General features: G+C 36.5%; 1 protein-coding gene across 1 annotated transcript in view; it reads right to left on the bottom strand.

The window, feature by feature from the left end:
• The window catches only part of ZFR (zinc finger RNA binding protein), a 108,083-nt gene that overhangs the window by 31,532 nt on the left and 53,627 nt on the right, over window positions 1-22,924 (bottom strand). The window contains exons 12-17 of the mRNA XM_007951601.2: window positions 15,796-15,958; window positions 11,401-11,606; window positions 10,268-10,418; window positions 7,995-8,136; window positions 3,181-3,278; window positions 2,222-2,317 (exon numbers count right to left, since the gene is read on the bottom strand). Of these exons, the coding sequence (XP_007949792.1) occupies window positions 2,222-2,317; window positions 3,181-3,278; window positions 7,995-8,136; window positions 10,268-10,418; window positions 11,401-11,606; window positions 15,796-15,958 (856 nt within the window). The remainder of the gene's footprint in view (window positions 1-2,221; window positions 2,318-3,180; window positions 3,279-7,994; window positions 8,137-10,267; window positions 10,419-11,400; window positions 11,607-15,795; window positions 15,959-22,924) is intronic.

The raw sequence follows: 22,924 nt of genomic DNA, 5'->3' as shown, positions 1-22,924 counted from the left end.
CGGAAGGAAGGTTGGGCAATCCTACTTCCGTAGTGATACTGCCTCGGAAACCCAAGGAGGGGTCGCTATGAGTCGGGGCCGACTCGACGGCAAAACAACAACAACAACAACATTCAGTGTAGTTCTACTTAAAAAATAGCAAGTATACTAACAAAATAGTAGGCAACTTAATTTGGAAAAAAAAAATATGGAAGAAAAGCAAAAATATTTCCTCTATGCAAGATTATGTTTATAAGAAGTGGTAAGGAACGGAGAGGGGGAAATGTGATGAAGAGAACAACCAGAAATTTAAATTATGGTTTAAAATTTAGAGAGACTTTAGTACCAGGAAAACAAACCAACGAAAGAAGAGGCCAGAAATTATCTGCAAAACAGACAGCTGGATTTAAACCTTTGTTCCATACACCATAATTAAATCTTTGATTCATTTATAACTTCTAAATTTATTTTTAATTACATAAGTAATCAATGTATGAGTATTTTGTATTAGTAAAAATGAAAGATTACAGCTCTCTATATCTCAATCATCCCTTCCTCCCTCTCCTCAGAGATAAGCACTATTGTTGAGCTGGGGCATATACCCTTTCAGAAGTTTTCACTATGTATTTCAATATAAACATGTATGCATCTATAGAATGCAAACTGACAGGAAAAATAATTAAGGTCTAGACAAAGCATATGTAAATAAATTTATATAATTTGAAATATGAGAGGTCTCTCTAAGAAGAACACAAAACCCAGAAATCATAAAAGATTAATGAATTATAATTTGAAAAAAAACTAAAAACATTTATAGCAAAAATGATCATAAAATTGAAAAAGCAGATGAAAATCTAGAAAAAAACATTTTCAACACAGATAAGAGCTATTATCTTTACTTCAGAAATAATATAAATTAAAAAGAAAAAAGAATAACAAAGAAAATGGTAGTTAAAAGTAATTCCAATAATCAGCCAAAGGAATACAAATTAAAACCAATATGCCATTTTTTACTTATCATATTGTGAACCATCAGAAGTTAAGATGGAAACAATGCTGGTATGTGGAAGAAATGATCAGCCTAACAATTTTTGAAAGTTTTAAATGAGCCAAGTTTCTGATGAACAATCTGCACTTGGCCTTTGGCCATCGAATTTCAACTCTAGCAATTTATCCCATACGTATATTTATAAAAGCTTGGCAACATAGGTATAATGAAGATTTAGTGGTTAAAGATTACAAACAACTCAAATGTCCATTTAATGGATACTAGTTAAATGAAAGGAGCTCTGGTGATGTAGTGCCTAAGGCAACTGACTGCAAACCAAAAGGCTGGTGGTTCAAACCCACCAGCCACTCCTCAGAAGAAAGATTACAATATGCCCATACAGTGTAGTATCACATAGTCAATAAAGGAGAAAGAGGTGGATCTGACTTAACCTTTTTTAATGAGTGCCAAGATGCATTTTGTAATGAAAACAGCAAAAAAACACTGAATAACACGCTCACTCTTGTTTTAAAAAGAATCACTTGGGCTATATAATTGTTACTTAATTCATCTCTCAAATCAATAAGTTCAATTATATTTTTCAACAGATTTCCCTCTATCCAAATTCTTGATATTTAGGAACAAAAAGGTTCAAACTGCAAGGGATACTTTAGATACAGAAAAACAGAAACATACATGATATTTATGCATATATTTATTTTCCTGGAAGAAACCACTACAGACTGTGAAGATAATTTGCCTTTAAAGATAAGAAGGCTTTTGACTTTTTACAGAAAGCTTAACTTTCTGCTTTAAGTTTCCTAACCTTGTACTTTATTTCAAAATAATATACATTTAAATATGTTTTAAATTTACTAACGAAATACATTATTATTTTTAAAAATGTCAACAGAATCATGCATGGGAAGATAACAGTTCATTTTCAGTTTTCTATGTACTTCTAGGTATGTAAAATAAAACTTGGTAATTATTGTATTATTTTTTAAAATTAATTAAACACTGTGAGAAAAGCAACGCAAAAGGAAAATACATCAAATACAATTCTGTAATTAGTAACCTCTGAAAAAATTAATCTAAATACTCTAAAATCCCTAGGTTTTCTCACTGGAAAAGAAACATTTAGAAAATGAAAATCAAATTGGTAATTAAATATGAGCTTAAAGATCAAAATTTAACTGCAGGGATACTTCCTAAGTGTTTATTTTTCACACCACACAGTTATATACTACTCACCCAGCTTGGAAAATCAGACCAAGTTGGAACTCGTTGACAGAGGTCCCGGAGAATACGTATGATAATCACACAGGACTGCAGCCCATTAGCTCTAGCCTTGAGAGCAACATAAACATCAAGTGAATTACTCTTAGAAATACTGAAAATATCCCTTGATAAAAAGAAGTTAAAATACCACTGTTGAATGGAAGCTCAGATAAAAATAAAACAAAAATAATCACACTTAAAATTGGATTCAATGAGCTGCCATTTACAGCAATATTTTATGCCAGGGTTAGTATTTAAAAGCTGGTATTGTAGGTCAAAGTAAACAGGTTATACAAGAATAATATTTCTTGATCCCCTGTGAACTTTGACCTGTGTTCATTTATAACAGTAAACTTAAAAAATAATCTGCCTACATTAGAAATAAAAGGAAAAGTAAAGAGCTAAAAAGTATGTCTAGAGACTGAAAGGTTAAGAAAATCTGTTTGGTTTCCCTTCTGTGCCTTTGCATGACTGCAAAGTCACTAAACCGAACAGCTGCTTCCTCACCTTTCACTCCCTACACTTATTAACTTAGAGAAAGAGGGGGAAAAATCTTAAAACTATACACAAAGCTTTAAACACATATTCTATTATTTAAAGCAAAGTTAATCTGCAGCCTTATGGAATATAATATATAAACACAAACATGTGATGCTCCTAAACAAGTCAACTTTATTTTAAATATAGTCACTAAAATGAAAAAAATCCAAAACTACAAAACACCCCCCAAACTTAAGTTTATTGTCAAATCAATAGTAACTGCAATATGCAGATCTTCATACCCAGCTTTCTATGTTAACATATGCTCTGAGATTTAATTTAAAGTATTATTGCTTGGGCAATCTTTTGAAATGTTTAAACACAGTTAAACATATTGTACTGAACTACTCTCTCATAAGGCTACAAGAAAAAAGTAAAATGATGTTCCGAACCTGGAACCACTTAGCGTGGCGTAGAGCAGCCAGAGCGTCAAGGCATTTTTGCCTGTCCAAGACGTCCGGTGGGTCTTTCACCATACCCGAGGTTACATCTAAAATGGATTGAATTGGCAAAATGCAGTGAGGAATGGGTGTTTGACCAGGTGAGCAAGACACTTCCTTAAAGTAGCATCAGTGTCGCACGAGCCATTTGAGAGCTTTTTAAGCACTTTAATATACCCAGGGAATTACTGTCAACAAATTTACTTAGACTGATATGAAGATCAAAAGCAGAATTAAGCAAAACTCTTAAATTTACTTTCTAATTAGACTACAGAAATTGAAATACTATATTTAGTAATATAATAGTTTCTGGAAAAATAAAACCCACCCACCAAAATAAAATCTAAAGGAAGGATTACTGGACACAGTGCACCAGCACAAAGACAAGACAAGAGGGAACACAAAAATCCACCTTAATAAATGAGAATGTACATAAACTACTGAATTTGTTGAGTATTCTAAATGGTTACAGGTTACTCTGGGGCTAATATAGCAGAGAACTGATGATAAACATGAAATGATCTATATATTAATAGGAAAAAAATGATGAGCCAAAAACTAGGCATTTCTAGATTAGTTCAATGCTTTCTCTCCCACAAAGGAATTCTAGCTGGATAGGAATATAAAATCCTCTTTAAAATTCAAAGTTTTCCAAAGAATAGTTGGAGAAAAACAATGGGTAAAGTAGAAAAGGACAACAGAGTAAATATAAAAGAGATGCAATAAGCCAAATGCTTTGATGATAAAGACTGTGCAGGGTCTTTTAACTGATACAATGAGTTACAGTAATATATTTGAATTAAATTACTGTAATTAAAGCACAAATGAGCTACACAAAACTTGAGAAGAAAATCCAGACCTACGCTAGGACTAGAGTAACTTTACATTAACAAAAGTGGAAGAGCCAGCTTTATATTCATCTAAATATATCTATAAAATATATTTTTAAAAATAATAAATTTGTTAAGCAAACTAATTAACAAGTAAACAGCAATTAATGCAATCTAATTCACAGCTCTTGGTGGTTTTAATAGTATAAATATATTTTAAATACAGAAAAATGGGTTCTTATTCCAATTAATCTATTGAATGTAATTGCCCTCTGGCTGAAGAGCACCAAAATTATGGGGCATTTAGGGCATAGTTTAGTGAATCACCAAGGGTATCAAATGAACATGAAGTACAAAAGGAGAAACAATACGATGAAAGTAAAAAAAGTTGAAGAAGTTTAATTTTGGAGCACTAGTTTCAACTCTGGCAAGTCATTTGATTGTACACTTTATATGAGCATTCAGAATTCTTGATACTTGATGTACTTACTCTGAGGAAATGACATAAAAAAGCTTATCTTAAGCCTCATAAAGAATTTCATCCCTTGTCTGGGATTTCTCTTAGTTCTTACTCCTCAAACAGATAAATAATAGATTTTTAAAGAATACATATTAAAAGGAAGATTACAAATGAGGGAAAAAAAACAAGAAAACAAAAAACCAACCATGTGGCATTTTTAGAATGAACAATGAAAAAGGAATTTAGGAGCTAAAAGAAACTACCAAGACAAAAATATTAGTAACATATAAGCTCAGAATCCCTAAAACCAACTACTGCATCCTGAAATAAATGTACATAAGCTATTTTAGAATAAGGAAAATGGACACAGGAAAGCACAGCTAACTAAGGAAGTTTTTTTTTTTTTTTTAAATGAAAACAACACTACCAACAACTAACCTACTCCCCAAAGCAGGGGTTATGGAATATGCTGAAGGGTCTTTTTCCATGTCCCTTATTTATTTAATTGCCAAAGGCAGAATGCAAATAGGTGACAATATGCAATCTCTTTCTAAAGAGTTTCTAAATTTCTTATGTTAATTCCAAGTTTTATAATTTCCTCCAATATATAATTTTTTTTTCCTTTTTGTACACAAGTATTCTTAACTTTGGAAATTTTAATTAACAATACAAGTTTAAAGATGCCAAGACACCTATTGCAATTTAAAAACAAATTAGAGCTGTAAGTAGGAAATTTTGGTTAAATTTAGAGTGTGGATTTTTGCACTCATTTGATATTTCAAGTAGATTAACCCCTTAGATATATCGTGCTAAAATCATACTTGTTGCCTAATACCCAGTTAACAAACAAAATGAAACAAAAATTGGTTAATTTATAAAAACAAAATGCAAATTCTTACCCTATATGAAAGTATTTCATAAATTTTAAAGGGTTAATCACCAGTTAGAAGACATGCTGTGTCCACACTATTTTATGATTAAGAGTTAATGGGTATGTATTAATTTAACATGGTTATGTAAAATATATAATCCACCCAACCATTTAAAAACTAGTGTGAACACTGCTTTATTCTAGAAGAGACAAAGACAAAACAAACAAAACAGCCACACAAAAAGACAAATAAATGCCAGACTCTGCTTCCAAAATCCCTCCTTAAATCAAATGGCATGTGTGACACTGAGCTTTTGAAAACCTTGGTCAAAAATCCTTCCGATGTATTGGCAGCAACCCCTGACAGGAATCAATCCCCTCTGCTAGAAGGCTTTGGACCGGGCCTGATAAGCTACAGGTGGAAAAAAACACACATAATACTTGACTTGCTGCAGAAAACACTCTGTAGCAAGGGTTAGAGCATTTTGAACATTTCAAACATAGGTCAATCAAAATGTTTACTTAATGTTTAACTGTCAAACACAGTACTATTGAACAGATCTGTCTTGCGTTTAACAGTTATTTTGGCATTTTAATCATTACCTTTAAAAATGATTTTTGGTATTAAACAGGACCATTACGCATTGAAGAGGCTATCACACTACTGGCAAGTTGTAATTCTCTTGATTTACAATTGTTCTTCCGGCAAAGCCTTCCTTATCCCCTGTACTAACTTCCCAAAGCAAGCTATAGGCTTTAAAATGATTTTAAGACACAGAGCATTGGGAGCTGCAGTGAGAGAGAATACATACCGTTATTCTGCAGCAAGAAAGAAGCACTCTTCATAATGAAGCTAAAACAAGGTTTACTGCAATTAATTGCAGCAAGGAGCACTCTATCAATGTTTCTGCATTTTTTGCATATCCAACTTTTCAGCTCAGTGTCTTGAAGTTAAATCTTTTAATTTTGGGTTGGTCGTTCCCTGACCAAAATATTTATAAAATTCAGAACAATAATTCTAACTCAAGTCTGGGTCAGACAAAAATATAATTTTGTTTCCTTTAGAAGGGATATATTATTAAAGAATCTACTGCAGATATTTGATAATACCAACTTAGACTTTTGCAACACAGTATAATGGCTTTGGAAAGTACAAATTTAATTAATCCTAAATGTAATTGGATAAAATGTGCTCTTAAATAAAGTTGAATGATAACATGAATAGAATTACGTATTAAATACAGCCACTTTTATTTGTAATAAATCCTAATAGAAGATTCCTTCTCTAAATCCTACACAAGCAGTCATATACTGCATATGACTTGACCAGATTAACTCAGGAACTGTTTTCCAGCAACGTCCATGGCCAGACCTTTAGTAGAAATGCATGTTCACAAAAAAAGATCTTTTACACAAAACTCAATTATCATTAAGATGCAAAGCTTAAGTGAAATAATACAACATACAAGTCTTGACATGGTGTACATACAAAGTAAACAAGATTAGATATGTTCCCCAACAATCATATTTTTTGCCAAATGTTCTTTTCCTGGGTTGTGGCAATCCCAGTGCTTTAAGAAAAAATTGCTTTGCTGTAAGAAAACAAATTTAAAGGGACAGAACTGAGAGCCTACTGATGCTATTTTATACAAGTAAAGTTTAATATTCATGATATAATATCCTTTTCTCCTCATTCTATATCACAAAGAATATTAGTGTAGACTGTAATTCCATTAAGCAACATGTTAAGATGTATGAAAACAACATGAAAGGAAACAAAGTAAATTTTATCTGACCCATAAGACAACAGAACCAACATACTGCAGACACTGATCATGCTTTCTGGCTTAAAAGCTTTGGAAGCTTTGAGAATGTTACAGAACAGTCCCTAAAGCAACATTGCTGGCACTAGTAGGATTTCATATTCTATAATTATCAATTAAGTTGTAACAACCCTGAATTGTACTATAACTAACTACACATCACTTATTATTTCATTATCTCCAATGTAATACTGGGGTCAAATGCCCAAATCTGTGTGTTAGGATGCTCTGCATTAATGAAAGCACTCCAAACCAAAGAGCAACCTCAGAGAACTAGAAGAGTTTACCTCAAGGCGAGCCAAATCCATGATTACATACACAACAATACCATTTAATATGTAAGTGCTAGGAGTATTTCACCAAATTTGTTTCCGAAACTCTTCAATTTTTCAGTTAAGACAAGGTAAAAGAAAGAACTTCTTAATAGAAGTTAAAGTTGAGGCCCCTTACTAATAACAATTCTTTAATTTGTAACGTGTTGACTATGCTGATAAAAACAATTTCGAACTTTTTTTTCCAGAAATCTGAGGTTAGCAAGAAAAGAAAAAAATCAAGAAACTCAATCATACCATGAATGTTTTATATAAAAATACATTACCAAAAAGAGTATTTACTTTCTAGGAAATGATCTTAAGCAAAACTGGGTACTAAATAAGTGAAATCTATCAAATTCACATGTAATGCCAGCATGTTGCCTTCTAGGGCTTAATGCCATCTGAAAGAGTAGGTAAAATGAATGAAAATAGTTAACAAAAAAGTAGAATGCTTAATGGCTTTCCAACCTCCTTCTCTCATGTTCTCTTCTCGAATAATCGGCGATGTCAGGGTGATAGTGACTTGCATTTTGGGTTCCACACATGAATTCAAAATTATTGCCGCTTCAGATACAGCACATTTTATGTCATACTTCTCAGGACTTATAACCTATGTATTAAAGATTACAAGAAATTAGGTGATCTTTTACATTATCAGACAAAGCAGATTTATTATAGCTCTTTCACTTTCTCAGTTCAACTGCTACCTTAATAATTCTCTAAAAATTAAACAATATACTACTTCCCACTGAAAAAGCTGTGCCATAAATGCAATTATTAATTTTTTATTCCTCCTTACTTCTAGAAATCTTTTGTTAAAATAATATTTTATCATTGTTTGCATTATATCAATTATTAGTGTATGTGTATATCTCTCAAAGATAATGAATTCTTGGATAAAAGAAACACCACCAAATCTATCACTGTATCTTCTTAAACCAATGTGGTAATTAAGTATGCATGTATTTGCAGAATCTGAATACGAAAGAAACAGGGACCCTAACCTAGGAGCCGTTATTTGAGCCTTACTGTTATACGTTCTCTGTGAGATCAATAAATCTCCGTATCAAGGGAGCTCTGGTAGCATAGTGGCTAAGACACTTGCCTGCTAACCAGATGGCTGGTGGTTCAAACCCACCAGCCACTCCTCGGAAGGAAGGCTGGGCAATCCTACTTCCGTAGTGATACTGCCTCGGGAACCCAAGGAGGGGTCACTATGAGTCGGGTTTGACTCGACGGCACATAACAAATCAAGGGGCAGGATACCCTGGTTAATACCAAGAAAAGCCAGTATTCATGAGATTTGGTAGACATGTGAAAAATCTGTTTTATGAATAAGACACTACAGAAATTACATGTATTGTTTACAGTATAGCATCTAGGTTCAAATTCAAGCTCTGCTACTTCACTAGCCATGTGAAGATGGGTGCCTGGTTTCTGCAAAAACAGAGATGTAATTGTGCCTAGCCTATAGGGTTGTTGGAGAAGTTATGAATTAATATTTGAAACAGTGCCTAGTACACAGTACTACATAAATGCTTATTATTGTTATTATGAATTAATTTGTTTATTCACTTGTATAAAAAAAGGATGACTGAACAGTGTTCTGCTTTTAGCTAACTATTATGTAGTTACAGTATACTACTCTCTGCTTTGTAGTTTTACTAACCACCACAATTAGGATCAAGATATTTCTTGCAAATTCTTATAATTCTTCTAAGGCCCCCAAATCTTTTCCTCTCCCTGCTCACTACCTTTAGCACAGCCTCCACAGAGGGTAAGAAGCAGACACATAAAGTCAATTCTGCTGAGCCCCACTACTTAAAAAAGCCCCACCCACAAGAAGGAACTTCTTTTCTGAAAACAGAAGCAAGTGTCAGAGCTGTCAGAGCCGAAGTTCAGCAGGGTACTTCACCAACACTTCTGTTAGTAATTGCTCTGCTGTGGTCAGGTACTTTTCTGGATCATTACTGTAGAAATTACCATAGTGACACATCACCAACAAAATGTCAATCCTTGGGTTTAGAATGCCTAATTAAATTATGGATTTTAAAATAAATTTTATACCTTAAATTACTCAATCAGTATTTCAAATCTCATGCTGACAAATTAACGTATAAAATTTTTAAAAATGCAAAACTATATAACTGTTTTGGTAGAAACAAAAATAAATACTCCATTAATTATGTATTGCCATGATGAAGACAGGAGAAATAATTCTACCACACACATGTAGAAAAATATTCACAATAAAGTCAGAGAGATTAAACAGAAAGAGCCTCAGTTTATTTTAGTTACCAAATTTTAATAAAAGCATGCAGTTAACTAAATAGGTCAGAGGTTCATGAATTTAAGTAATTTAAGCTTGCTCCACATGGGCTTTGAAAAATTCACTTTCTGTCCAAAATTGCCTTCCTTCTTATGGTTCAAATCTTGGAAAAAGGATAGGACAAGTAGGACATATCCTTTAATCTTACATTTTGAAATAAATTAGGAAGATGGTTTCATGCAAAATACTAGCACTACAAAACCTAGAAAGACAAAGTAGAAAATAGTTCTTCCAGTTTGCACAATCAAGCAGAAAAACTCAGTATGCAAAATCAAGCCCAAAATTTAAAAGGCTAGCTTAGGTTTAAACTTAGGCACAGTCTCTTTCTTTCTTTCTTTTTTTTTTCCAAAAAAGTACAGTTGCTTGACAAAAACAAACAAGGGATAAAAGTGAACATTTTCACAATACTTACAGCAAGCTGTTTGGGTAGATTTTCTGCAATACGGCTTAATAATGTCTTTGAAGGTTTCTCTGAGCACAGCAAAACAAGGTTGACATTTCTATCTCCTCGAAGAAGTAATCCTTTTGCCAATACACCCACTCGCAAAACTCCTTTCAAAGCTCTGCAGTGAAATCAAATTATGACATTTCTCTTCTCAGCCAGAATCATGATATTCTCTCAACTCACAATATAATGAAATAACTTTTATATTCTTAAAATTTTCACCAATTACAGCAGAAAAAGTCTTTCTAAAAAAGTTAATATCAACTTATCTGAAATAATAGTTAACATTTATTGTTTATAGTATTTTTGAATTATACTCCATCAACAACAACTCCATTTAGATTACAACTATGGATAGACAGGTAAGTTAGTTTTTTTCTTTTTTTTTTAAATTTTTATTGTGATTTGAGTGAAAGTTTACAGACTAAATTCATTTTCCATACAGCAGGTCACATACACTCTGTCTCATGACATTGACTGCAATCTCGCACAAGGCAACAGCTCCCCTCCCACTTTCTCCTCACAGTAACCTCTTCCCTTAGACAGGTAAGTTAGTTCTTACAGAGACAACTACAAACCAAATGACACTAAAATCTTTGTTTCTCACGTGGTAAATTAGATTAGTAAGAGTCATATTAAATGTAATACAAAAATATTTCTAAATGGTAAAGGGAAAATAAAGGTAACAGATCATAATGCAAACCTGATATGAAAGATAATGCTAAAGCTTGGGCTTACTCATACTATAGGTTGGTGCTTTAAAGGAAAAAGAAGTTGTGAAAAAAACTGTGGGGCAAATGCAACAAATAAAAATTGAAAAACAGCAGATAAACACAATTTAAAAACTAAAAGGGTGGATTCAAAATAGTTTTAAATACATTTGCATAAAATGAGTAAGAGCGTAAGGTTGAGACTATGTATTTTATTTTAGCAAAAAGCACCTGAATATATAAATATGTATGAAAATATACCTAATACAAGCATAGTATGACATGTAGACTCACAGCAAAGATTAGTCTTTGTAATCTTTATGACAAGTCTAAGAAATCAATGTAAGGATAAATGAAACTATACATAAGTTAGTAACTTTTAAAACACACCTGTCTTTACCAGCCTCTTTTTTATCATCTCCCTCTTTGTTTTTGCTCTTCTCGTGTTCAGATAAACTGTCTGAAACAAGTTTTAAGGCACGTTCAGTGATAGAAACAATTTTCTGAACTGCCTGTAACTCCTCTTCAGTTGGATAAATGGTTGCATGCTTTGTCATTACGTAACGGTCATCAGATGAGTCAGGACGACGCAAGGGCTACAGAGGAGAAAGAGTTGTTACTTCACTTAAAAAATTTCCTGAGCAAATGTAAACAGTTTCTAACTACGCATATTTTTACCACATCTTTTCAATAAGAACATCAGTTATACAAAATGTCGATCTTTTTTTTTTTTCCCATTTTAGTGAAAACAAAAATGCAAACTATGAAAAGTTAAAACATTCAGACTAATAGGTAGAGACAAAATGGCATATTGCTAACATTCTCCTCAATTCTTCTACAACAGTGTTCTGGTCACCTAGTGACGTGCTAACAAAAATACACCACAAATGTGATGGCCTTAACAAGCATGAGTTTATTCTTACAATCCAGAGGCTTTAAGTCCAAGTTCAAAGTGCCAGGCTCTAGGGGCTGGGTGAAAGCCCCTTAACCTTGGGTTCCAGCTCTGCCTCCTGCTACCAGCCCACAGGAGCTACAGGCTTGTATTCACTCAGACAGCTGCTGGCTGCTGAGGCTGACAAGTGAAAAGGCATAGTCTCCATGTTACCAAACCACATGGCAGGCCATTAACTTACGCCCATTTAAGTCCCAAGGTCAGCAGAGCATAGCAGGCTGCTGAGTAATGACACGGCTACACGCAGGGTCCAAGCGTGCCATAGGCTAGAGACCCTTCTCAAAGCTTCTCCTTATATACAGGAAGCAGACCACATCGCAAAGGCAGCTACTCAGCTGCTTGTGGTAGATCCCACTGTGGAGCTGACTGCCAGTTTCATCATGGAGAATAACTACCACCAGCTGCCCAGCCACTCAACCAGGCCCAGCCAAGTTGACACAGAAACGTAACTAACACAAAGAGAGACCCAGAAAATCAAGTGAAACAGATACAATAATAACCCTGGAATTCTTAAGATCCAATGAAGATGAAGAAGTAGACTGAGCACTGATTGGAAAGGGAGATGAAATGAGGTCAGTGACTAGGGACAGAAAAGAAGCTGGGACTGGCCAAAGTGTTACCATTTTAAGCACAGAGACATCGAACACAAACCAGAAGAAAACAACTTCATGGAATCCACATGGAGATTAAATCACATGCAAATAAATCAGGAGGAATTTGAAGGGCACATAAGACAAGCAGGAGTTGGGAGAGGTATGTGCAAGGTCAGGCTTACAGTGGCACAGGCCACTATGGCCTGAGGAGGAAGCTGGAGAATGGGAATGAAGTAATTCACCACTAGTCGAGGCCGACTCGACGGCAAACAACAACAACAACAAGTAGACACTAACTAGTCTTTTGTGCTGAGGACCTATGCCAGGGAAAAAGCCTGTGTAGGGACAGCTGGGGAAGCTAGGCTCAGGCCTCTCACTTGACTGAACCTGGGCAAGAGCTGGATAAATGGCTGCACGTGTCTAGAAGGGTGGCATACCTACGCCAGTGAATTGCCACTGGAGACTATTCTTCACTCTAACAAACACACACTGTCCCTGCACCTATGGGGAAATACTGTCCCCACTTACCTGGTGGATAGAGAAGCCCTCCCCTCACCCACCCAGATCCCTGGCCACCTCCACGTTGAGCCCAACCATCCTCAACGCCTCTACTGTAGCACACTGAGCTGAGGCTGAAACTTGCAAGCCCAGTGCCTAAAGAACTGACAGCCCTTTTTCACTCTGAAAACAAAAGGCACACCTCTGTAGTCTTCTCTGTCAGAAGCACCCAGTGGTGCCCAAGGCACCTTCTCCCACAGCGAAGGGAAAGACCTGTGTTGGGGCAATTGGAGAAGTTAGTCTCAGGGCAGCCTTTCACTCAGGGCAGGAGCTGAATGGTTGCATGTGTCCAGAAAGGTGCCAGACCCACATCAGTGAATCACTACTGGAGTGTTGTGTTCTCCGCTCCCAAAAGCACAGCTTCCTCTGACTAGGGGTAAAACCTCTCCCTGTCCCCACCAAGGTGGTGGCTAGGATACCCCAGCATTGCCTCCTCTGCAGCCTGGCCACCCTCAGCAACTCACTCCAAACATGCAGACCCGGGGACATGGCTTCCCGTTCTTGGAGATGCCCATCTGCACTAGGCTCCTTCCACCTCTGCTGGCACATGCCACTCTGGATCAGCAGCCTGTTCCACAACTGCCTGCTCCCAGAGCTGCCAGGTTATCAGGACTACAAAAGTCCTTCCTCCTCAGCTTCCTTTTTTCCCCCTTTCTCCCTTTTTATGTTAATTTCTCTCCTTTTTCATTCTGACCAATGTTTCTTCTTTTCCACCCCACTTTCCTTTTTCTTCTCTATCTTTATGCATTATTTTTATTCTTTTTTTCCCCCTTGGGTTGTTTTTTTCTTTCCTTCCCCTCCAATATTAATTCTCCACTAGACAGCCATAACTAGTGCACCAACCACCTGACCCAATGGACGAGCACCACCACCAGGTTCTTGCACCACTGGATCAATGACAGACAGTGGACAACACCTGCTCATCCCATCTGCAGCTACTCTTCACAACAAACACAGACCTGTGCCCAAATTCCCAACAGCTATTCCACCAACCTGGAGATAGATGGGGAGTGCCCCAGTGGTACCAAGCTAACAACCAAAAAAGCATAGTGTCCTGCCCATCCAGACACACTGAAACAAAGCAAAACAAAAAAGCAGGGTGAAGCAATCCAACAAATAAAAACAACATCCTTTGGGCCTAGAATTGAAATCACTTCTGTGGCTTCCAGCCAAACAAAAGATACAATTATGCAATGTATAAGGTGAACATTTACAACAGGCAGGCACACTCCTTAAAACAATCAGCCGTGGGAGATCAGAAGGGCAATATTTACACAGAGAGATAGCTCCGAGGGCAGGAATGCATATGAAAGAAGGACACAGGGAAAAGGTAACCACAGGGAGAAGAGTTATTTGTTACATTATGGGAATTGTAATCAATGTCATGAAACAAAATGTGTATGAACCGTTGTATGGAAAATGAATTTACTCTGTAAACTTTCACCCAAATCACAGTAATAAAAAAGAGGAAAAAAATTATTTGATCAACTTCAAAATGTCTCAGAGAGAACAGACAACTTCAAACAAAGATAAAGGTTAAGAGAGTGGAAGCAAGTGACCAAAACAAATAACTAGGAAACTTTTCTAAGGAAGAACACGTAATAGAATGATCTGATAAAGAATTAAAACCATACATATACAGAATCTTCCAAGAGCTTAAGGAAAATCATAAAAAGCAAGGAAAAGACAGACAATACCCTTGAAGAATTCAGGTAAACAATTTACAAGAGCAAAATGAGAAAATGAATAGACAATGAGAAATCATATAAAAACAGCAATTAGAAATCCAGAGGGTGAACACTAATATTATGGAGATAGATACTTTGGAAAGACAAGAGTAGAATCTGATTGGCTGAAGGACAAATCAGCCACCTTGAAGACTATGTATGTATGTATGCTATGCCTCAAAATAATTAAAAGTAATATGCACATAACCCATGGCTAAGAAAATACTTTTGACTCCTTCCTTTCCTTTCAAAAATTCAACTTTTACAACTGCTAACACTGTGCAAAAACAAATAGGTTGAGTATCCTGCTTTCTTAAACTGCTCTCTAGAAAACAAAACACAACAAAACAAAACACCCTTCAGTTTTCCATAGTCTGAACATTTTATGTTTCTTATAACCCAGGTAAAGTCCTTTCTTCCACCCAGCTTTCACAAGAACACTACTTCTCAAGATGCAGGTCTCTTCTAGTCTTTCCGGTACATCAACTTTGGGGCTCATCTTGAACCATTTACCTACCTACCCCTTATCCTTCACTCAATTCAGAGGAAACAGGAGGTTAGGTGGTCAGAATTTGAAGAAAACGAAATTTTAGATCACTGGTAATGGGAAAATAAGAAGAATTTTAAAAGCAAATCAGAAAGCAAAATTACTTTTTATTCCCATCCTAACCTAATGAACATCTCCATGAGAAAGAACAGTCAGGAAAAGAAGCACTACTACCATTTAGCTCAGGTTGAAAATAAGAAAAATCCACGTAATGCCACGAAGTCCTTATAGATATAGTCTTTATAGACATTTGAGTTGAAAACTTGTAATTAAAGGAGGCATTTTTTTTTCAGATGAAAAACTAAAAGGAGGTTGTTAAGGCTAAGAACTGGACACCAAATCATTATCTTCTAATGCTGCATCAGCTTTAAACCTTTCACTCTGTACATAAACATAGTGGACACTCACTGCAGGTCCCTGTGGCTGAGGCGGCATGCCTGGTCGGACTCCAAGAAGGCCTAGGGGGCCTGGAGGACCGTGAGGATAGCCTCCATCAGGCATTCGGCGGCGATCGTCCCAATGATGCTGTTCCTCTTCCATTCTTCTCCAGTACATGTCCTCTTCATAACGTCTGAGACAAAGAATGATATTACAATTGTATGAAGAAAAATACATCCAAAAACTTTGTATAAATAACAAATGACATAAAAAGCAATTGTTTTTGTCGTTATGTGCCGTGGAGTCGGACCTTACTCATAGGGACCCCTCCCTGGGTTTCCGAGGCGGTATCACTACGGAAGTAGATTGCCCCAAATTCCTTCCGAGAAAAAGCAATTAGGGGGGAAAAAAAGAACCTAATCAGTGTAGTGAACACCTTTTTTCTTCTATACTGTACCTGTTTTACGTACATGCTTTCATCTAGAAGCAAATGAAAGTGAAGAGGAAAGGTGAAAAAACAAAGAAAAGTAGAAAAGAATCTCAGAACTTGAGGATAAAGAAGAACAGGCATTAGAAACCTCTCCCTGTTTAAAGTACGGACTGTAAACTCAAACTGCTGGAGGGCCCAGCCAGTAAAGGGCATGAGAGGAAGACCCAAGGTGCATGAGACATGCAGGAATTTTCTTCACGCACAGCCTCCTATCCCAAAAAATGAGCTCACTCCTATTTATGCTTTAGAGAGAACCTATTACATTGTACAGGTTGAACCTGTTTTATTTCCAAATTTATGATAAAGATATAGATAAAGCCATTTGCCTATGAGGAAAAACAATAGTGCAGGAACAGTGATAGATGGCAAGTGACAACAGGTCTCACTGTTAGTGACAAATTAAAGGTGGCAACTACTATGATACAGTAGAAAGCACATGTTCGGGTCAAAGAAGACAGCTGTTACTTAGCTCATGCTAATTGTTGCCATAAGGAGAGACACACTGAACTGCCAAGGTCATTAGGATTACAATGAAATAGCACCATTCTTAAACTGGTTCAGATTAAGCAATACCATGTATATAAAATATAACACCCCCAGGAGTTGAATTTGGACTGTGGGCGTCTAGTATGTGGCCTCTGCTTAATGGTCAACATTTTCAGAATCTATTCTAGTTTCTTTTTCACCACTTCCCTCTCAATTTTATCTTTACTTTTAGCTTCAAACCAGGATACTCCTAAGGGAAACCAGGTGTCTAAAGCACAGTTGGTAATAGTAAGATTTTCTGAGACTAATCAGTTTTAATACAAAACATAAAAAAGTATGCTTCTTAGAAAAAAACACTAGGGAAAAATACCAATTTCCTCAGGCTGGGAATAAATAGTGCTTTGTTTCCACAGTTCACCAGACTTGAGGGAAAATGAATAACCACAGCTTGAAGGCTTTGGAAAACCATGTAATTCTACTTTTGAATAGCTCACTGTTATTGCTAAAGATGTTTGAGTTAAATGAGGGCAGGGAGCTTTTTCCATTGTTCACCAATGTATAATCAGTGCCTAACACAGTTACACATACTAGATACTTAATAAATATTTGATATATTGATAAAAGAAAAAATAAGTGTGTCTTGTTGTTTTTAGGTGCCATCGAGCTGACTCTGACTCATAGTGACCCCAGGTACAACAGAAGGAAACACTGCCCAGTGGCATGCCTGCTACACCTGAGCCCATCATTGTAGCTGCTGTGTCAAACATCTTGTTGAGGGCCTTCCCCTTTTGCTGACCCTCCACTTTACCAAGCATGATATCCTTCTCCAAGGAATGGTCTCTTCCAGCAACATGACCAAAGTAGATGACATGAAGCCTGGCCATTATCACCTCCAAGCATTCTGGCTGTACTACTTCCAGAACAGATTTATTTGTTCTTTGGCAGTCCATAGTATTTTCACATATTTTTCAGCAATACCACATTTCAAAAGCATCAACTCTTTGAATCTTCCTTATTCATTGTCCATTGCAAAAAGGACATGGAGGCGGCATCTTCTGACCTCCTCTAAATTTACAAGAGGAAGATAGAGTCACCACCAGCAGCCCAAGGCTTATTCCTATGAGGCCAGACACACAGCCACCCCTACAGCCTTTTTTTCTTTTAAACCAACTTTGACACCAATCGTCCCTCCCACGGTACTCACTGCTGGGTTCGATAATTTGTTGCAATGGCCATACAGAACTCACAGACAATACTCACGATTATGGGGTTTATTAGGGAAGTAACAGGCTACAAGTTAGGTTCAGGAATGCGCTCAGGATACAGTTCTTCAATCAGGGCAGTCTCCCCTCTGCTATGCCCTTAGACATGCCTCTCTAGCCTTTGGCCTCTCCACCTGGCTTCTGCAGCCCAGAAAAGCCTGACACTCTGTCTTGTGCCTCTTGTTTCCAGTACCACCGTCTCTCTGCCAGGGAGTCTCTTAGCCAAGGAGGTCCAGCAGGGATCTCCGGTTACATCACCTCCAGCTCTTCTCTCATGATGGTGTGAGATCCCCTCTCTGACCCTGGGAGGCTCATTTTAAGCCTGGCAGAATGACAAATCTAAACAACTCCAACACCAGAGTTCTCCATAGCTTATTTGCATGGTCCCACACAGTAATCCGGTGGGAGTTACAAAGACTATGGCTATAAAAGCCCTATCAAGTAATTCCCTGTACCGCACCCAGCTTTTACATGAATATGAGGTGACTGAAAATACTATGGCTTGGATTAGGCACATCTCAGTCTTCAAAATGACATCTTAGTTCCTCAGAACTTTGAAGAGGTCTTTTGCAGCAGATCTGCCCACTGTAGTATTATGATATCTGATTTCCTGATTGCTGCTTCCATAGGTGTTGATTGTGGATCCAAGTAATATAAAATCTTTGACAACTTTAATCTTTTCTCCATTTACCATGATGTTAGTCCAGCTGTGAGGATTATCATTTTCTTTATGCTGAGGTGTAATTCATAATGTAGACTGTAGTCTTTAATAATCTTCCTCAGTAAGTGCTTCAAGTCATCTTCACTTTCAGCAAGCAAGGCTGTATCATCTACATATCGCAGGTTGTTAAGGAGTCCTCCTCCAATCCTGGTAAGTTCTTTTTCACACAGTCCAGCTTCTTGGATTATTTACTCAGCATACAGACTGAGTAAGTATGGTGAAAGGATATAACCCTGATACACTCCCTTCCTGATTTTAAGCCATGCAGTAACCCCTTGTTCTGTTCAAATGACAGCCTCCTGGAGCACAATTAAGTGTTCCAAAATTCCCATACTTCTCAATGGTATCCATAATTTGTTATGATCCACATAGTTAAATGCCTTTGCACAGTCAATAAGAGGCAAGTAAACATCTTTCTGGTATTCTCTGCTTTAAGCTAAGATCCATCTGACATCAGTAATGATATTCCTTGTCCCACATCCTCTTCTGAATCTAGCTTGCATTTCTGGAAGTTCCCTGTCAATATATTGCTGCAATGGTTTCTGAATTATCTTTAGCAAAATTTTACTTGCATGTGTTATTAACGATACTGTTTGGTAAGTGGGATTGCTTTTCTTTGGAATGGGAACAAACATGGATCTCTTCCAGTCAACTGGCCAGGTAGCTGTCTTCCAAATTACTTGGAATAGACGATTAAGTGCTTCCAGCACGGCATCCGTTTGTTGAAACATCTCAATGGGTATTCCATCAACTCTTGAAGCCCTGTTTTTTGCCAACTCCTTCAGGGCAACTTCAACAACTTCTTTCAACACCATTGGTTCTTGATCATATGCCACCTCCTGAAATAGATGACCACTGATCAATTCTTTTTTGTACAATGACTCTGTATATTCTTCCATCTTCTTATGATGCTTCCTGTATCATTTTAATATTTTGCCTGCAGGAACCTTCAACATTTCAATTTGAGGCTTCAATTTTTTCTTCAGTTCTTTCAGCTTAAGAAACACTGAGCATGTTCTTCCCTTTTGGTTTTCTAACTCCAGGTCTTTGCACATTTCATTGTAGTAACTGACTTTGTCTTTGTCTTCAAGCTGCTCTTTGAAATCTGTTGAGCTCCTCTATTTTGTCATTTCTTCCATTTACTTTAGCTACTCTCCATTCAAGAGCAAGTTTCAGAGTGTCTTCTGACATTCATTTTGGTCTTTTCTTCCTTTTTCATTACCTTTTGCTTTCTTCATGGATTATGTTGTTGGTGTCACCCTACAACTTGTCTGGTCTTTTGTTACTGGCGTTAAATGCATCAAATCTATTCTTCAAATAGTCTCTAAATTCAGGCAGGATATAATCACAGTCATATTTTCGCTCTTGTGGACACATTTTAATTGTCTTCTGCTTCAACTTGAACTTGCATATGAGCAAGTGATAGTCTGTTCCACAGTCAGCTCCTGGCCTTGTTTTGGTTGAAGATACTGAGCTTCTCTACTGCCTCTTTCCACAGATGTAGTCAATCTGATTCCTGAGTATTCCATCTGGCAAAGTCCATGTGTATAGCCACTGTGGCACTGAAAACTGGTATTTGCAATGAATAAGTCATTATTTTTGCAAAATTTTATCATGCAAACTCAGCATCATTTCTATCACCAAGGCCATATTTTCCAACTACCGATGATTCTTCTCTCTCCAATTTTTGCATTTCAATCAGTAATGATAATCAATACACCTTGTTTTCATGTTTGGTCAATTTCAGACTGTGCAAGTTGATAAAAATCTTAATTCCTTCTCTTTGGCTTCAGTTATTGGTGTATGTATTGATACGCACAATTTAAAACAGAATTTTAAAAAATTAAAAATTACTTAAAGGTAACAGACAACAAAGGGTTAGTAACTAAATTATAAGATGTCTTTGTAAGGATCAAAAAGAGCTTAGTTAAGCATGGACAGTCAGTTTACCACAGAAGAAATACACACGGTTATATAAAACTCTTGTCAGTAAGAACAAGTCAAATGGAAACCAAAACGTCTATCACGTATCACTATCTCACTGGTAGAGATTTAAAAAAGTTATAGAAGTTGTTCTTGAAGTCAAAAAGATTTTCACAGTAATTGTTGTTGTCAGGTGCCAAAGAGTTGGTTTCAACTCATAGCAAGACTGTGCCATTCTTAAACTTGATGCTATATTTAAGCACATTATTGTAGCCATTGCGTCAATCCATCTTATTCAGAGTATGCCTCTTTTCTGCTGACCTTCTACTTTACCAAGCATCATGTCCTTCTCCAGGAACCAGTCCCTCCAGATAACATGCTCAAAGTACATAAAACAAAGTCTGGCCACCCTATGGCTAAACTTCTAAGACAAACTTATTCATTCTTCTGGCAGTGCATGGTATAGTTTTCACCAACACCATAATTCAGAGATTAATTCACTCTTCTTCACCTTCCTTATTTATTCTTCAGCTATCACATGCATATGAGGTGACTGAAAATACCAGGGCTTTGGTAAGGCATATCTTAAGTCTGTAAAATGACATCTTTGCTTCTTAACACGTCCTTGACAACTTCAATCTTCTCTCCATTTATGCATTAAATATGTTGCTCATTGATCCAATTTTGAGGATTTCCGTTTTCTTCATGCTGAGGTGTAATCCATACTGAAGGCTATAATCTTTAATCTTCATCAGGAAGTGAATCAATTTCTCTTCCTTTTCAACAAGCTAGGTTGTATCATCTGGATATCACAGGCTGTTAATGAATCTTTCTGCAGTCCTGATGCTGCCTTCTTCTTCATATAGTCCAGTGAGTATTTGCTCAGCATACAGACTGAATAAACACAGTGAAGATACCAACATCTCTGATGCACACCTTTCCTGATTTTAAACAACACAGTATCCCCCTGTTCTGTTAGAAAAACTGACTCTGGTCAATGCATAGCTTCCTTCTGAGCACAATTAAATATTCTGGAATTCTCATTCTTTGAATTGTTATCCATAATTTGTTATGATCACGATAGTGGAGCACTTTTGCATAGTCAATAAAATACATGTAAACATCTTTCTGGTATTCTCTGCTTTCAGCCAAGATCCCTCTGACATCAGAAATGATACCTTTCATTCCATATTCTCTTGTGAATTGTGTGAATTTCTAGCAGTTTCCTGTCAATGTACTACTTCAACTGTTTTTGAATTATCTTCATCAAAATTTTGTGTATGGTATTAATGATATTGTTCAGTAATTTCTGTATTCTGTTGGATCACCTTTCTTTGTAATGGACACAACAATGGATCTCGTCCAGTCAGTTTGACAGGCCTTCAAAATTTCTTGGCATACATGAGTGAGGGTGTGCTTCCAGTGTTGCATCCATTTGGTGAAACATGTCAACTGGTATTCCATCAATTCCTGAAACCTTTTCATCAATGCTTTCAGTGCAGCTTAGACTTTTCCTTTAGTACCATCAGTTCTTGATCACATGCTATATTCTGAGATGGTCAAACATCCAACCATTCTTTTTGGTATAGTGAATCTGTGTATTCCTTTCATCTTCTTTTCATGCTTCTTGCATCAGTTAATATTTTTGCCCACAGAATCTTTCAATATTGTAATTTGAGGCCTGAATTTTTTCTTCAGTTCTTTCAGCTTGAAAAATGTTGAGAATGTTCTTCCCTTTTAGTTTTCCAACCCCAGATTGTTGTCCAGATATTACTTCTCACGCCACCCTCTGAAATCTTCTGCTTAACTTTTTTACTTCATCATTTCCTCCATAAGATTTAGCTGCTGTATGTTCGAGAGCAAGTTTCAGTCTTGTCTGAAATCAATTTTGGTTTGTTCTTTCTTCCCTGTGTTTTTAATGACCTTTTGCTTTCTTCATGTCTGAGTTCTCAATGCTATCCCACAACTCATCTGGCTTTCAATCATTAGTGTTCAATGAGTCAAATCTATTCTTAAAAGGTTCTCTAAATTCAGATGGGATATACTCAAGGAACTCTGGTCCTCATGGATTTGTTTTAGTTTTCTTCAACTTCACATGAACAATTAATGGTCTGTTCTGCAGTCAGTCCCTAATCTTGTTCTGACTCATGGTTTTACTATTGTCACTTTCTACAGATACAGTCAGTGTGATTCCTCTGTACTCCATCTGGCAAGGTACACACATGAAGTCATCCTTTCTGTTGTTGGAAAGAAGTATCTGCAATGAAGAAGTTGTTG

This window comes from Orycteropus afer, unplaced genomic scaffold, assembly GCF_000298275.1.
Source record: "Orycteropus afer afer isolate SDZICR_OR568_19922 unplaced genomic scaffold, OryAfe1.0 scaffold00302, whole genome shotgun sequence".
NCBI classification, from domain to species: Eukaryota; Metazoa; Chordata; class Mammalia; order Tubulidentata; family Orycteropodidae; genus Orycteropus; species Orycteropus afer.
The sequence above is the reverse complement of the archived record's forward strand: the minus strand, read 5'-3'. Positions and strand labels throughout refer to the sequence as shown.